This window comes from Brachyhypopomus gauderio, chromosome 2 (assembly GCF_052324685.1).
Source record: "Brachyhypopomus gauderio isolate BG-103 chromosome 2, BGAUD_0.2, whole genome shotgun sequence".
Lineage (NCBI taxonomy): Eukaryota > Metazoa > Chordata > Actinopteri > Gymnotiformes > Hypopomidae > Brachyhypopomus > Brachyhypopomus gauderio.
Window position 1 is genome coordinate 16943157 of NC_135212.1, and position 17906 is coordinate 16961062.

At 40.3% G+C, this 17906-nt stretch overlaps 1 protein-coding gene across 5 annotated transcripts in view; it reads left to right on the forward strand.

Annotated features, from left to right (window-relative positions):
* The window catches only part of LOC143490391 (uncharacterized), a 37337-nt gene that overhangs the window by 14416 nt on the left and 5015 nt on the right, over positions 1 to 17906 (forward strand). For 4 of the 5 annotated variants that reach the window (XM_076989107.1, XM_076989121.1, XM_076989122.1 and 1 more), the window contains exons 17-21: positions 2068 to 2201; positions 3155 to 3264; positions 3662 to 3830; positions 3915 to 4019; positions 6220 to 10992. In XM_076989107.1, the coding sequence (XP_076845222.1) occupies positions 2068 to 2201; positions 3155 to 3264; positions 3662 to 3830; positions 3915 to 4019; positions 6220 to 10992 (5291 nt within the window). The other variant, XM_076989123.1, reaches the window with a different exon arrangement.

The following is a 17906-nucleotide window of genomic DNA, read 5'->3' on the forward strand; positions in this document are numbered from 1 at the left end:
TCTCACCAGCCTTGTTTAAAAACACTTTTGTTGTTGCCCTGTCAGCCTGGCAGGAGCATCACTTGGTTGGCCTCTGTTTGCAGTTTGCTTTTTTGTTGTAGAGCTCAGCCCGTTTGGAGCATGTGCGTGCTGGATGAACTGCCTAGTCTTGGTTGCGTAGGCTGTAGTCCAAGTTGAATGCAGTGAAGTTTTTGTCAGTGTGTAGTAATGTAGTGCCTTCATCTATGGTAAGTGTTTTCAGCCACCATTGATGAGTTTCTTTAAGCATTTATGGGTTTTAGATAAAGTTGATGTATTGAAATATTAAGGGTTTTTTTTTTTTTTGGACATGATGAGTGTATAAAAATTCTCATCTACTTAACATGGTATTGCATGTGTGCATGCGTGCATGTATGTATTCATTTTAAACTATGGTTCTCAGCCTGGAGGGGAGACACTCTCTCCTGGGGAGACGCAGGGATGGGTCGGGAAGGGGAAAAATCATGAAAAAGCGTCCTGGACTCACTGACTAATAGTACAAGTTGAAATGCAAGCGGTTTGACTATTATAACACACAAACATATAAAACATACAGTTTCCTTTCAAGTGTACCAGTTAAATCAGAGAGCATTATTTTGAACCTGTGACGCGAAGTGAGCGCTACTACATAAACGTCTGCATACGCAGTAGCACCAACTGCATTCAACAAGCTTTTGGGGGGGGGGGGGGGGGGGGGGTGTTGGAAAAAAGAAATTTAAAGGTAAACAAATTAATGTTTAAACTTAATGTTTTCCTGAAAGGCTATGGAAGAGTAGAAGTGAGAAGGCCTCAGTGGCCTTGAGGAGAATAGAATGGACCTATTCAGTGTAAGCTGCAAAACAAGCAGTTTGAGATAAGGAGATGGACGGCTAGAGAGGAGCGGGGGGGCTCTAAGGAAGAGTAGCAAAGGTGGGGGCAGATATCGAAACTTAGAGATGAGGTATGAAAGGGAGGACATCGCCCAGCACGAGGACTTTTTGCTTGGACTCTGCTGAGATCCACTTGGGTTATGTAGACTTCTAGGCAACTAGCACCAGTGCACTGGAGAGTTTGTACCACGTATACTTTGACTATATTGTATTCAATTATATTCCATATAAATTAATCTAAAAGAACTTTTGGTGTTAAGACTTTGCTTGGGTAATTCAGTCAAAACCAGTCGGTTCATCGGGGCAGTGTTGGGGCCTATCTGGGTCAAGAAAAAATATCCCAACAGGGGCAGCTTACATAAGGTTGACAACCTTCAAATATTAGAAATTCTTATTCTAGCATGTTGTAAAAGAACATACTATAGTGTTGATTCAGTGTAATTCAGAGTTCCACAGGTTTTAAAGTACTGAGAAATAAGCCAAAACAAGGAACCATTTATTTTTGGTGATAATCCTATTCTTTCATCAATGCGGCATATTCTGAATTTTGACAGAATCAGACAGGAATCAGTTGTGAGCACCAGGGTCTGATGCTGTTAATGTCATTTTCATTAAGCTAGTCATTAATCCATTAATTATTTATTGTTTATTAACAATAAAACAGAAACAAGGTTAACATAGAAAACATGCAGTTGGATGTTAAATGTTTTTAGCTTTGCAAGACGTTTAAAAGTAATGAATCCTAATTCTAAAAGCACACATAGCAAAGTCTAATGAATCCTACTTCTAAAAGCACACTTAATGAGCCATTTCTCTTCATTATGTTTAGGCCTTCTTTTGATGCTGCATTTTGTGGATACTGGCAGGCACACTGGGAGGATTTGACTAAAGATAGTGAAAAGACATGTCCGCATTGACTTGCTTATTTACCACCACCCCTTAATCATGCTGTGTAGCAGACAGCCGGTGCTCGTGGACCTCTCTGGGTTTTTGTGTGCCATGTAATCACTGCTCTTGCGGCTGTGCTAACCTCATCATCTTTAAATCACTTTTGTTTGCACATGTTACTCTGGGGATACATCTTGACATGTGTTGGTCTTGGTTATGTTATGAATCACTCTTAACTGGAATGGAAAAATAGTTTACTCGAAAACGTTCGATTCTACACATGTGTGTCCAGAGGGTCTAAGGTCTGTCGTGGAAGAATTGGAGCTTGAAAGAAATCAACTGCAGGAACAGATCCTTGGACTGGAGGAGAGATGCCAGGACCTTGAGGATCGACTACAACTACAGGCCCGCATTGAGGCTCTACAGGTAGATCTCCTGATTTCATCTGTAACCAACAGTTTCAATCTTATAAAACACCTATTGAGTATCTTCTGCTTCATCCTTGTTCACAGAAGACCGATGTGCTGTGACTTGAGTGTATCTGCATGCTTTGCTAATGAGCTGTTACTACTCTTATGTTAATAAGAGCATCAACTTACTCTGGGAGTTTCAGAACACCTGCAACTTCGTAAAATTTCTAGAATTGTAATACGTTGTTGAGAAAAAAAAGTTGAGAATAGTGGATTCTCAAGGGACTTTTCACTTAGATGGGAAGTGTTTCAAATGTTAACACTGGTGAACATATACTGATGGTTGCATTGATATTGTTTAAAAAAAACAGTTAAGTGTAATCCTCAAATCATATCTGCAGTATTAGGTGTTTGCATCCAAGAAAATCCTTATTTTGAGTTTGAGTTGGCAGAGCCCAAAATACAACATGTGTTTTTCTGTGCCTGCATTTGAGCAGTCAGAATTGGGGTAATGTTTATTTTTGACAAACTTTCAGTTATACACTTTCAGTGAACTTCATCCCCATCTGGATGGTTTCAGACATTTTCTGTATTTGGATACACAGTAATTTGTATGTGCTCTTTCCAAGAACTATAGGATTTTGTAATGCACCCTTCTAACACAGGTGACCTTTGATGTAGATGAAGAAGGTCGTCCATTTTGGGTTTCTCAGGTGTGTGGGTGGGTGTGTGTGTGTGTGGGTGTATGTGCTTCAGACAACAAAAGGGTGCACTTAATTTTTGGGCTTGTTTGGCTTTGTTGAACTCACTCTTGCATCTTTTAATGTATGAACTGATATTTTTAAAAACCCTTTCACGGGGTGTGTGACACGCGCATGCATGCACGCACACACACGCACACACACACACACGCACACACACACACACTGTCATTGTGACCTGAAAGATCCTCATAATCTGACCTTCCAGAATGAGTCTGAGAAGCTTCAGGTTCAGGTGGCCAGCCTGCGCAGTCAGCAGACCAGAGATGCGGAGAAACATCAGCTCCTTGTCACCAGTTTGAACGAGCAGCTCAAGGGGTAACATGATCATTCTCACAACATGCTACAAGTCAACTTGTAGTTCACATTATGGTTTGCAGTAATGTGTAAAAAAAAAAAAAAAACTCGACATACATGCATTAATGAGAGTTTCTATCTCTAAGTGTCATTCTTACTGATTTAGGGGGGTATTTTTTAATATATTTTGAATGTAAAATGTTCATATTCAGCTGTGAGTTTCTGCATTTGGCAGCTATTTCTGTATTTAAAATGCAATTTAAAACTTTTGGCAACATCCTTGTAGAATATGGATTACCAGTCACATTATATCACAAACTGCCAAAATAAATTGTCATTAATTAAATAATTGGTTAATTAACACATTAAATGATTCACTTGTCACCTAAAATGACTTGTACACCGATTTTGAAATCAGGTTAAGCAGCACACAAGAGTGTCTGGAGTCTTCACTCATGGAGAAGGAACACACACTGGCCAAAACATCAGAGAAGCTTGAGCTGATTGACAATCTAAGGGAATCACTGAGACAAAAGGAGGAGCAACACCGAGACGTTTCTGAGAAACTGCTCAAGACTGAACACAAAGTAAGCAGCACTGTTTTGGAAGCTAAGCATGAGCTTAACATTGTCTTTGGTAGTTGTGTAATTGCATTCGTTTTCCATATCTAGCTGACTGAAGTGACCAAAAAGTGCAGTACCTTTGAAAAGCAGTGCACAGAAATGAAAACAGTTGTTGCAGAACAAACACAGAAGTTGGCTGTGCTGAAAGAGAAGGTGAGCAGCTTGTTTTCTCAAATTAGTTATTGTAAAATTCACAGCACTTCATGGTCCTGCTGTGAACATCACTTGTTTACATGCATTATCTCACAAGTAGGAGCTATTACCAATCAAGTGTGGTTTTCCTATAAAGCAGAGAATAAACTGGGTCCAAGTTAAAGCGTAATTTAGCAAAAATAATGACTATTAGACACCTGATGAGTCACATTTCCGATGGTTGGAATACTCTAGCTGTCGAGTCTCATGAGCCAAATTCTCAAAGTTCAATGCATGGCATCCTCATGCAACTATATGTGGTGCAAATGCTACATACTTTGTGCTCTACATCTGCATTCTATCCACCCATCCATTTTCACCCGCTTTATCCGGGTTCAGGTCGCAGGGGCAGTAGCTTAAGCAAACAGGCCCAGGTTTCCCTCTCCCCAGCCACCTCTTCTAGCTCCTCTGGGTGGATACCGAGGCCTTCCCAGGACAGCCGAGAGATATAATATCTCCAGCGTCTCCTCACAGTTGGACATGCCTGGAGTGCCTTCCTAGGGAGGCGCCCAGGTGGCATCCAGACCGGAAGCCCAAACCACCTCAACTGGCTCCTCTCTACGTGGAGGTGCAGCGACTCTACTCTAAGCCTCGAATGGATGACCGTGCTCATTTCGGCCACTTGTATTTGCAATCTCATTCTTTCGGTCACTACCCACAGTTCATGACCATAGGTGAGAGTCGGAACATGGATTGACCAGTAAATCGAGAGCTTTGCCTTTTGGCTCAGTTCTCTCTTCACCACAATGGTCTGGTACAGCGTCCGCAATACTGCAGCCACAGCTCCGATCCACCTGTCAATCTCCATCCTTCCCTCACTTGTGAACAAGAACCCGAGATACTTGAACTCCTCCACTTGAGGCAAGTACTCATTCCCAACCCAGAGAGGGAACTCCACCCTTGTCCGATTGAGTTACATGGTCTCAGTTTTAGAGGTGCTGATTCTCATCCCGGCCGTCTCGCACTCGGCTGCGGTCCTGGTCTGATGATGCCAACAGGACCACATCATCTGCAAAAAAGAGATGTGGAATCCTAAGGCCACCAAACTGATCCCCCTCCGCCACTTGGCTACACCGAGAAATTCTGTCCATAAAAGTTATGAACAGAATCGGTGACAAAGGGCAGTCCTTGCGGAGTCCAACTCCCACGGGAACTAGTCTGACTTACTGCCGGCCATGCGAACCAAGCTCCTGCTCCGTTTGTACAGGGATTGGATAGCCCATAGCAGTGGGCCCCGTACCCTATACTCCCGGAGCAGTGGGCCCCGTACCATATACTCCCGGAGCAGTGGGCCCCGTACCATATACTCCCATAGCAGTGTGCCCAGTACCGTATACTCCCGTAGCAGCAGACCCAGTACCCTATACTCCCATAGCAGTCCCCCCAGAGGAATCCCTGAGGGACACAGTCGAATGTCTTCTCCAAATCCACAAAACACATGTGGACTGGTTGAGCAAACTCCCGTGCATCCTCTAGGACCCTCACAAAGGTGAAAAGCTGGTCCAGTGTTCCACGACCATGACGGAACCCACATTGTTCCTCTTGTAACTGAGATTCCACTATCAACCGACTATCAACATATGCATTATAAAATAAGAATTATGTTAGTCATCTTGAAAAATTGGAGTGATTTAATATATAGATTGACTTGGATATTTCTGGAAACTTTGCCTTAAGAAACAAGTATAACTAGTGAAGTTTAGCCATTATTGGAGTCATAATTATTCAATATATTAGAAAACCCCATGTGGTATATGCCCTTAATTATATACAGTAACATTAATATTGGAATTTCAGGTTAAAGAATAATATCACCAATCCAGTTAAAATGCTTAAATGGAAGCCTCATCATTGATAAACAACTATCTGAAGGGGTCATGTTTCATATATGTTGTTAGCACCCACATTACAGCATGTCATTCGGACTGATTGTGACCCTTGGCCATGCATGATGGCCTTGACTGATTTAATTGATTTTAGTTGACACCAGAGATCATGATTTCCAAAATCTGAATATTATATGCCCGGCTTAATGCCAGAGAAACATATTCTTGACTGTGTGTCCCTGTTTAATAAAACAGAATTCAGTCTTGCTTATATTTCTTTTGATCAACAGTCTGTTAGTTACGCTGATAGTAATTTGATTATTGTAACTTTCCAGATGCAGAAACAAGAAGCCACAATAGAATCACTGCAGAGTGATTTGGATCAGACAAATGATGAGCTGGACAAACTAAACACTACACATTTAGAAGAAAGAGCGCAACTTATTCAGGAGCTCCAACGCTGTGAACGAGAGATTGATAATCTTAAAGATGTTATCACAGACAAGGACAAGGAAATTTGTGCTCTGTCTGGAAATATGGCAGAGTATGCAGAGCAAATCCATGAACTTAAACAGGAGATTAAACATAAACAGGAGGACCTTGTACGCATTGAGAGCACCCTGGCTAAAGCAGAACAGGAAGCACAAATCATTAGAGAATCCCAGTCTTCTGATCAGCAGACCCTTCATGCAAAGATAGCAGAGCTAATGGAGAAACTGAAAGCTACAGAATGTGACCTAAATGAAGCTAGAAATGTGAAGGAGTCAAAAGTAGCTGAAATTAAAGAACTGGAAAAACAGTTGAAAGAAGATAAAATGACTATGCAAGATCTCCAAATGGAAATGCAGAAGTTGAATATGAATCAGCGCAGTCACCTTTCAGAATGTGAAGCTCAGATTTCATCATTAAAGGAGCAAGTTCTCACAGCTACTCAAAAACTCAGCGAGTCTGAGGATGTTCTCGCACAGCTCACGGAGACCAAACATTCAAATGAGAAGCTCAAAGAACAGATATTAGACAGGGAGCAAACTTATGAAAAAGAACTGAAGTCACTCAAAGAGGAACGTAACAAATTGCTGGCAGAGGTCACAAAATATAATTGTGAGCATCAAGCTCTATCCAGTCAGTTACAATTGGAATGCCAAGAACAGGTCAACAAGAAGCAGGAGACCATATCATCACTAGAACAAAGACTTCAGAATGCTCAGGAAAAAGCAGACAGAGAAATACAGACACTAAATACAGTACTCAAGGCAAGGGATGACTGTAAGGAACATCTAGAAAAAGAACTGGCTGAAAAAACTGAGAGCATTTCAAAATTAGAAGTGTATTTAGAATCAATGAAAAATGAAAACGTAACGCTTCAAAAATCTTTGAAGAAGAATTCTGAGGAACTTAAGATTCAAAAACAGCAATTGTTTGATGTTCAAAAAAACATAGATGTCATGCAAAATGAGATCATCAATTTACAGTCGCAAGTGAAGACCACCACTAATGAGAATCACAATCTTAAACAAGAAATTGAGATTAAGGTTCAGTCCGTAATACAAATTTCTGAGGAAAAAGAGTCATTGTTGAGAAAAATTTCTGACCTTGAAATTAAGCATGTAGAAAACTGCAAAATAATAGAGGAATTAAATAAAGATAAAGAAGAGCTAGATGTTAGAACCTCAGAACTTAAGACTCTTGAGCAAAACCAAAAGTCCCTTTTGGAAAAGACAAGTGAGTGTAGCCATCTCAGTAAGCTGTTAGAGAATAGTGAAGAAGTGGTCAGTCGTTTACAAAACCAAAATGAGGCCTTAAACTCTCAGGTGGACATATTCAAATGTAGAATATCGGAGGTCGAAGAATCTGTAGGTGAGAAAACTGCACAAATCGATGCCCAACAGAAACAAATTATGCAACTCCAAGAGACTGTGACTCTACTTCAGGAACACGATGCTACTTTGAAATCAGGACTACAGGAGAAAAATACCCTTTTGCAAGACCAAGTGTCTCAGCTCACTTTATTACAGGGTGAACTTGCACAGCAAAAAGTTACTCTCTCCAAGCTTCAAAGCGAGTGTGACTCACTCAGTGGAGAATGTACACAACTTAGTCAGAGCCTTCAAGAAAAAGAAAGAGCCCTCCAAGAGAAGACTTGTGAGTGTCAAGCGCACATGGATGAATTGAATAAGAGGAATGAATCTGTTGCTTCTCTCAGTAGTCAGCTGGGGAGTATGAATGAGCTTAATGTGAGGCTGGAGACTGAAAATACTGACATAAAAAAGTCTTTGGCAGACCTGGAAACCAATAACAACAGACTTACAGATGAAATGACTCAGAGACACACTGATATTGTTGGACTTCATAACCATGTGCAGGCACTGAGTGGGCAAAACCAGCAGTTACGAGCTATGTATGAAAATAAGGAGAAGGAATTAGCAATAGCAAAGGAAAATAATGAAAAACTTGCTTCTCAAATCGCTGGTCTTATTGAACAAAATGGCTGTCTTCAAACAGAAAACACTGACATTGTTAAATCATTGTCAGACCTAACAGCAGAAGGAAACTCGTTACATAACAAAGTATCTGGGCTTGAGATGCAGCGTGCTGAAAATCGTAAAATTATAGAGTGCTTGCTTAAAGACAAAGAAGAGTTGACTTTAAGGTCAGAAGAGCTCAGCAAAACAATTGAGCAGAACCAACAGTGTTCTGCAGAAAGTTTACTTGAAAAAAACAATGAATGTGCTTCTCTCTCAAAACGACTGAAGGAGAGTGAGAAGGCAGTGACACATTTAAAGGAACAAGTGGAGACCTCAAATTCTCAGTTCATTAGCAGCATTGCTGAGAAAGAGCACTTCATTGCAGAACAACACAAACAGATTGAGGGGTATCAGAACCAGCTTGCTCAGCTGCAAGAAACACTCTCACTACTTCAGGAGCAGAGTAGTGCTCTTAAATCAGGACTTATGGAGAAAGACACTGTCCTACAGCAGCAGTCAAAGGACTGTATGTCCTTGCAAGGTGAACTTGATAATCAGAGAGCGCTTTATACAAGCCTCCAGACTGAGAATGAGACGCTGAAAGGGGAATGTTCAACATTGTGTACGCTTTTGAAGGAAAAAGAAAGTGCTCTGGAGCAGAAGCTTCTGGAATGCCACAATCACACTGTTGCACTTAACAAAAGCAACGAGTCTCTTGTTTTACTTACGAGCGAGTTGGATGACTTGAATGGAAACACTGTAAAGCTCAAGACAGAGATTGCAGATCTAAAAAGTTCTTTAGAGTGTAGCTTAGCAGAAAAATCTATACTGAGAGAGGAACTTGCTCTGAAACAAGCTGAGGTAACAAATATTGAAGGTAATATTCAGGTACTAAATGAGAAAAATGATCAAATAAAAGCTGAACTCCAAATTTCTGTGACAGAAATATCTCAAAGATTGAAAGAGGAGGCTGCCCTTCATAGTCAGTTGTCCAACAGAGATGTACAGATCGCTTCTCTGACACAACAGCTAGCAGCTGAGAGCTCCAAAACAGAAATATTACAGCTGGAGTTGCAGCAAAGGGAAGAATCTTTCAGGCAACAGGAGACGTTCTTGAATCAGTTACAGGTCAAATCAACTGAGAGTGAAGATCAGATCAGCCAGAATATGAAAGCTGTTACTGAGCTACAAAGAGAGGCTCAGAACTTACAAAGAATGATACAGGAGAAGGATGCTGTGATACTTAAGAAAGATCAAGAGCTCACTCTGCTCACTGAAAAAACCATGGCTGAATTGGAAGCATCTAAAGCTCACATCAACTCTGACATGGATGTTATCTCTAAATTACACGGAGATTTGCAGATATTACTTGAAAAGAATGACTGTCTGTCTGGTTTGTTAGCTGAAAAAGATGCTCTTTTAAAGGAGGAAGTGGATAGGTGTCTGAGCATAAAGACTAGTGCAGGCAAACTTGAAGACACAGTTTTACAACTCAATTCTAAACTACAGAAATTGTCTTCAGAGACAGAACAGCTCAGGGCATCACTAACTGAGAAAGAACATGACATTCTTGGCATTAGAAATACATCCTCAGAAGAGATTAACAGCTTAAATGAAAGGCTGAAAGCCAAAGATTTAGAGTGTAAAACTTTGACACAACAATTGACTGACCTCAATGACTCAGTTTCGGGTTTGAATGCCAACCTTAGTGCCCAGTCTGCAGAAATAACAAGATTAAAAGTCACTCTGGAAGAAAGTGGGAGTATTGTGGTGGGCCAAAATAAAGCTCTTCAGGATCTTCAGAGGAAGGCTGATGAAACTTCCTTGTTCAAACATCAATTCATGAAAAGTGCAGACTTGGTGTGCCAACTGCAAGACCAGATTCAGGAGCTCAAAGAGGAGTCAACCAAGCTTTCCAGAGCAATAGAAGAGAAGCAAAGTGCCTTGACCAATCTTCAAGATAAATTTGCCTCCCAAATAGAAGAACTACATGAGACAAAGAATCTGCTCTCAAAAAAAAATGAAGAAATGCTGAACCTCAACCAGGCTGTCACTGAGCGTGATGGACAAATTCACACTGCAGAGAATAGTATCATGACTCTTAAACAAGAGGTGTTGCTGTTGCAGAATGAAATCCAACATTTGCAAGTATTGAATGCTAATGTCTCCATTCAAAAAGATGAGGCATTAGCTGTTCATAAAATTAATGCTGACTCTTTAACTGTTGAAATTGAAAGATTAAAATCGCAGCATCTTCAAGTCGCAGGCCAGGTTGATTCTCTAACTGAGAAGCTTGAGCAAAGGGAATTGGCACTACATGCTATTAATACTCAGTATACTGCTCAGGTACAACATACAGAACATGTAGTGTCAGAGATGCAGCAACTGAATGAGTTGTACAAGAAGCTTCAAGAGGATACTAATTTGACCAAGCAGGAGCTAGATAAAGTGAGCAATGAAAGATCTCTAAAGGAAGAGGAGGTCAACAAACTGGTCCTGGAAAAAGAGGAGCTGAGTAAGAATTACAGCTACCAGATTCAGAGGATGCAAGAACAACTACAACTCCAAAGTCAGCTGCAGTCCAGTAACATGAATGAAGTGATGGAGAAAACAAAGGCAGAGACGGAGCAACTCCAGGCCCAGGTTAGTGCCAAAGATGATGTAATCACCGGATTGAAATCGAAAGTTAAAAAAATTGAACAAACTCTTCAGGAATCTGAAAAAGAGTGGCTGTCAGTTCTTGATAGGGAAAGTCAGGCTAAGATTGTCCTCGCTGAACAGCTCCAAAAAATTGAGAATGAATTGATGTCAAAAGATAGTAAAATGCATGGTCTGAAACAGGACCTAGATCATTTAAATGAGAAGTTGGCACATGCTACATTGGCCATTAAACAAGGCTCAGAAAAGTTGAAGGAGAAAGAATTAGATGCTTTAGCAAGTAGAAGCAAATTGGAGGAGATTTTATCCACAGTTCAGGCAAAAGAACATGAGAATTTTGAATTGAGACAAGCCTTACATGATATGAAAACAGAGTTTAAGAAATTGGAACAAAGTCAGGAGTCCTTATCAGTATTGGCTTTTGAGGAAGAGGAAGAGAGGTTCTCACTGCAAACCACAATTGAACATTTGCAAGAAGACAGTCAGTCAGCAGCAAGTTTCCTTAGACAGGAATTAGATGAGATTAGTAGAGAGTTAGAACAAAAGAAAGCCGAGTGTCTAGAAAATGAACAGAGGAGTAAGGATGACTATGAAAAAACTGTTTTATTGTCTGAAAGTGTAAACAATCTCCAAGAACAACTCAAGACAGAAACTGAGAAACTCAGAGAGTCTAGTGCAAATCATGACGCACTTCTTTCTGAAATTAGAATGAGAGATGAACAGATCAGATGTATGAGCATTCAGATCAGCCAGCAAAAAGAGCTGTTGACTGGACTAAGCCAGCAGTTGAAGGAGAAGGATGCTGCAATAACTCAGACAATTGCATCTGCGTCCACTGAAAGGATGAGACATGAAGAACAAAACGCCAATCTGTTTTCACAGCTAGAGGAGGCAAGAGCAAGTCTGTCTCTCTGTCAAAGTGAAAAGGAAAATATGGAGAAGGAAAACAAGTCTTTGGTCCAAGACCATGATTATTTTAAATCAGAAATCAGTAAATTAACTAGAGATAAAGATGCCATTAGGAAAAAGCTCCATGCTGCACTTATTGTGAGAAAAGAATTGCTTAAGAAAATAGAGGAACACGAGTACCAATGTGCACAGAATGTAAAAAATGGAGTCGAAATTTCAGCCATGCAGGAGAAATTGGATGAATTAATGACTCAAAGAAACACTGCTACAAAAGAGCATGATGCAACTGTTTCTAACCTTAGTCAGCAACTTGAACAGAAAGATGGTAGAATTACAGAGTTACTTCTGCTCGTGTCAGAAAAAGAGAAAAACATTGTACAAATGGAGGAAGATGTTCATGGTTTACAAGATAGACAAAATGAACAGGAGACAAATTTGTCTTCCATTCTTCAGAAACTAGATGAACAAAGGAATTTAATAGACCATCTCCAACGTATTATTAAAGAAAAAGATGCCGCTTTTGAACAGGAAAAGCAAGAGATGATTGTGAAATTGGAGCAACTTAAAAGTGATCTCATTATGACAGATGAAAATGTAAGAAGTGAAACATCAAATCGTATTAGCGAATTAGAAAATGAGTTTGCCAAGTTAAAGCAAGAGAAAACAATGCTTCATAAGAAAGCTCATGCAGCATTGTTGGCCCGCAAAGAAACTATTAAAAAATCTCAGGAGACTGAGAAAAAATATACTGAAGAGATTTGTGAAATCAAGAAAAATTTCAACGCTCTTCAAGAGCAGTATAACCAGCAAACACAAGAGCTCCATTCTGCCCAGTTAAGTTATGATTTTAAGGTTCAAGAGCTAGAAAGTGCCCTACAGAATTCAATATCTCTAAAAGAAGAGATTGAGGAAAAAGAGAGAACTATCCAAGACTTAAGAATGTGCTTAACTGAACAAGAAACAAAAGCAACCTCGTTACTTGTTGAAGAGTTGAAGCTTCTTAAAGATAACTATGAAAAGACAACCTCTGAAATTATGCGAAAAGACGAATTACTTGTTGAGGTAGAAGCCAGAGCCAAAGAATTTGCTGAGCAAATAGTTGGCATACGGTCAGAGCTTGATTCTGCTGTTAATGAGATCAATGAGAAAAATGAAGAAATAAACCTTGTAAAAGCAGAGTTAGCATCTGCAATAGCAGAGGTCACTCAGAAATCAGATGAATTACTTGCTTTGCAGAATGTGTTAACTGTAACTCAACAACAGGCTTCTCAGGAACATTCCCAACGGCAAGAGTCAAAATTTGAAATTGATCAGTTGAAGATGCAAGTGGAAGTACTACAAAAAGAAAAAGAAAGATGCTTATTGGAGTTTGAAAAATCCAATCATGAAGTTACACTTCTTGAGTCAAAAGTAAAGCAGTTTGAATCACAAAATGAAAGTTTTATCTTAAAAAGTAGCTTAACAGATAAGACAGTCACATCAGATCATGAGCCATCTAAACAGTATTGTGAGTCTGAATTATCTCAATTAACCTGTAAGCAAAAAGAGGGTGATAATAGCCTGTTTGAGTTTCAGACTCTACTCACTGAGAAGGAAGAGCTAATAACTGCCCTAGAACAACAACTACAAAGACAGATTCATCTCCATGAAGTTGAAATGGAAAAAATGAGAATTGAAGTTAGTGAGCTTCAACAAAAACCGTCAGAAGTTAGAGAAAATAAATCTGTAGATCAGCTGACAAAGAAACTTCAAGCTGCCTTAATTTCTCGTAAAGAGCTGATGAAGGAGAACTGGGCTATAAAAGAACAACTGCAGAAAATAATGTCCCAGAATGAACATACACAGACTGAGATGATGCCACTTAAAAGCATCATTTCTGAATTGAAAAGACAGAGAACTGACCTGGAAAGTAGCATATCTACCTTAACTGTTGAGAAGCAGAACCTTGCTGCAGATGTGGACCGAATTTTGAGTGATAATCATAACCTATCAGCAGCCTGTGAAAGCCTTAAACTCACTATAGAGAACATCACCCAACAGAAACAAGCATTTTCGTGCCAGCTGGAGTCCCTGAAAGACTCACAGACGGAGGAGTTATCTGAATGGAAATCCAAGCATGCAGATTTGAAACAGGAGTATGAATCTCTTTTGCAAGCATATGAGAATGTAAGCACAGAAATGGATAAAATGAGACAGCTTCTTGATGGGGCAAAGAGTGAAAGACAACAAGCTGTTTTAAAGGCTCACAAGTATGAATCAGAAAGGGATAACCTTATAAAGCAAGTTGCTGAATTAGAGAAAGAAAATGACAAAATTAAAGACAAGATGAGAAAGTTTGCCAAGTTAAAGCAACAAAAGATTGAGGAGCTTGAAGAGGAAAATACAAAGATCAGAATGGACTTGATCTCATTTGATGACCAACAGAAACACACTGTTGATGAATTAACACTGAGGAATAATCATTTGGAGAGTGAAATAAGGTCCCTGCAAGAATCGTCAGAGGAACTCAGAGGGAAAATGTGTGAACTTCAGCAGGATAACCAGAACTTGGCAAAGGAACTAAAAGAAACTAGCTTCTCCCTTGAGAAGTGGCACATGGAGTCAAAAGCTACTGAAAGTAATTTGCAGGTCAAATTAAATGAGGCCCTAAATTTAAATAACACCTTCACATCACAAATTGAGGCTCAAAAAGCAGATCTAGCTACACAGATTGAATTGGTTGAGTTAATTCAACAGGAAAAGTTCAATCTTGCTGAGAAATTGAAACAAGCAGAAAGTGACTATAAAGTTAAACTAAGTGAGAGGAACAAAACCATAATGGAGCTTCAACGTATGATTGAAGAAAACGGAAAAGAAACCCTAAATCTGAATGAAAGGGTTAAGATTTTGGAAGATGACAAATGTCTGTTGCAAGAGGAACTTGAAAATGTTCAAGAGACATCTGATAAAGTGAAAAATGAAAATGAATATTTAGAGACCATTCTTCTCAAAAATTCTGAAAAAATTGATGAGTTAACGGAGGCTGTAAATGTCTTGCAAACTCAAAATATGCAGATTTCAACCAAACTTCTAGACGTGAAGGAGGAGAAGGCAAAGCTTTGCCAGGAAACGGAGGAACAGCATCTAAAACTAGTGAAAGAATTTGAGGACAGATTAAAAACACTCCAAAGAGGCACTGAGGGCTCAAAAAATATGAAGAAGGAACTTCAAGAGTTGTTGAAAGAGAAGCATCAAGAGATCAATCATTTGCAACATGACTGTATAAAATACCAGGAGCTGATATTGACCCTCGAAAGATCCTTAAAACACTCTCAGACGCAGCAGGAAAGAATGGAGGAAGAGTTCAAAGAAATGTCTAAAACAGTGAATAATTTGCAGAAAGAGAACATGAACCTTGAAAATGAATTAAAATCACACAAAAATGCCCTTAATGAAACCACAAAGGAATTGACCAGAATAACTTCTGAAAAAGATGGACTTGAGCAAGAACTGACCAAAAGACAACAACAATATGAGCTGGAGTCAGTGGAGAAGGAGAAAACTGTGGAAAAACTGTCTGAGCAACAACAAACAATTCTCAAAGAACAGCGAACTGAGTTACAAAAACAGATCAACACTTTACAAGAGACGAATGAGAGGGAAGCAGAAGTTATAGTATCATTACAAAAGCAGTTGGAATCCAGAGATTTGCAGGTTAAAACTCTTCAGAGAGAAGCAGAGACATATTCAGCCAAACTAGCTGTTTTCAGTGTAGATCCGAACAATAGAGACGCTGCAAAGCACTGGGACGGTGTGTTCCAAAAAGCCTTACATAACAAGGACAGCCAGCTTCTTGAACAAGGCTTTGTTATTTCTCGGCTGTTGGAGGACATCAGGGGAAAAGTCAGGGCATTAAATGAACTGCAAATTGCCAACAAGAAATTAGAGAGGACAGTGAGTGAGTATTCAGTAGCAGCTGCAGCACATCAGAGGCAGCTCTTTATAATGGGTGCAAGCAATACTGAGCTCGAACAAAAGGTTGAAATACTTAGTAAACAGTTATTAGAACAGAGTGCTATGATTGAGAAGTTTGAGAGTGATAAAAGCACACTTGTCAAACAACTTAATGAACAAACATGTTCAGTCTCCCAACTACAATCCAGCCTTGAACATCTGGAGAAGGTGCTGGCAGACACCGAGTCTCAGCTTCTCACAGCCAACTCTCAGTCTAGTAAGCTCTCAGTTGACTTAGAAAGACAAGGAGGCATTTTGCTGCACTTGAAATCTCTTCTCCAAAATAAAGATAGGGAGATATCTTCACTGTTGTCCTCAAAAGATGGGCAAATGTCTGGCTACCTGGAGCAACTGCAAGTTAATCATCGTTCTCAGGTTGCAGGGTATGAGGACAGGTTAAGTGCCCTCTATGCCAAGCTTGAAAGCACAGAGCGAGAATTGAGGACTGTGGAAAGCAAAGTAAGAAGTCTCCAGGCTAGAATTGACAGATCTGCTCAGGAGAAGGAGCAGATAGCAACAAATATGAACACTTTACACAACTCACTTGTTTCTTTACAAGTTGAGAAGGAACGTTTGGTGTCGGAGATAAAACGGAGCAGGGCCAACGGCAGAGAGGAGTTATCTGAGGCCAGCTTGGGCGTAACCAAAGGCATTAAACAAGAGATCAAGACCCTGCTCCATCAGATGGATGATCTCAATTCAGAGAACGCCATGCTCAAAGCACAGCTCATTAGATACAGGGAGGACTTAAATCAGGTCTTGTCTCTTAAAGACAACCAGCTGAAGGACCTTCTCAAAAAGCAACAGGATTCAATTAAAAACCTTGAAAACCAAAAAAGAAATGTCGAAATGCAGCATCGTGATACCCTACTAGAGGTGGAGAAGGAAGGAGAGGAAATCAAAACCTTAAAAGATCACAATTTGAAACTGCAGTCTCAGGTACAAGAACTTGAGGATAGTATATTGGCTTTGCATAAGGAGAGACTGGAGACCAATGAGAGCAAAGTGATCACTGATCTGCAGAAGGCTGTTGCAGCCAAGGCTGCTGAATGTAACGAACTTCAGCAAAAATTGTTTGCTCAAAAAGTGGCTACCGATGACTTGAGTAAGAGTATGAAGGAAATGATGAAGCAGTCAGAGAGCAAGTTAGCAGAGGCTGAAGAGAAGTACAATAAAGAACTGGACGCTGTTAATCGTGAAGTTGACCTGATGAGAAACGAGAGAGAGACTGCGGAACAGAGAGTTGCGGACTTGGCCAGGGACTTGATGCAGACTGAGCAGCAATTGTCTGAGGCTACAAGTGACAACAAGAATCTGAAGTCACAAAATGAATCACTTGGCAAAGCAATGGCAGCACTCCAAAATGACCGGGATCAGCTCATTGACAATTTTAAGATTTTACGAAGCAGGTATGATGAAGAACTCAGGGAAACTACAGCATCCATGAATAAATTTGAGAGACAGCTTAATGATGCCACGTCAGAGATGTCCGCTCTTACCACAGAGAGGAATGTTTTGGTCCAAAAACTTTTGGCACTGGAAAGCGCCGACCCACACTCCCGGTTGTTGGGGCTGGTGAATGACCTCTCAAGAGCCATATCTGAAAAAGAAGCAGAGCTTAAACACGTCTCACTGGAGAACGGCTCCTTAAACAGGCAGGTTACCGCCTTCTCCAAAGCCATGGCCAGTCTGCAGACTGACCGAGACAGGCTGATGGAGGAGCTCAGACAGGCCAAGAGGGAATTTGAGTACAGACAGCAGCAGTCGAGTGTCGACACACTCGCTTCTATCAAAGCAGAAGAGTCGAATAGCCTTAGCGTCAGTGTTGATGCCCTTCAGACTGAGAGGGATGGCCTGGTGAGTTTTAGGCTGTGGCTCTGAATAGATTCAGTAATGTTTGTGGCATGTGGGCGTCTGCTCATGGCATGTGGTAATTGGTTGGTGTGCTTTCACATTGCTTGGCTTTGACATGCTCAAGCATGGAATTCTTGTTTAAA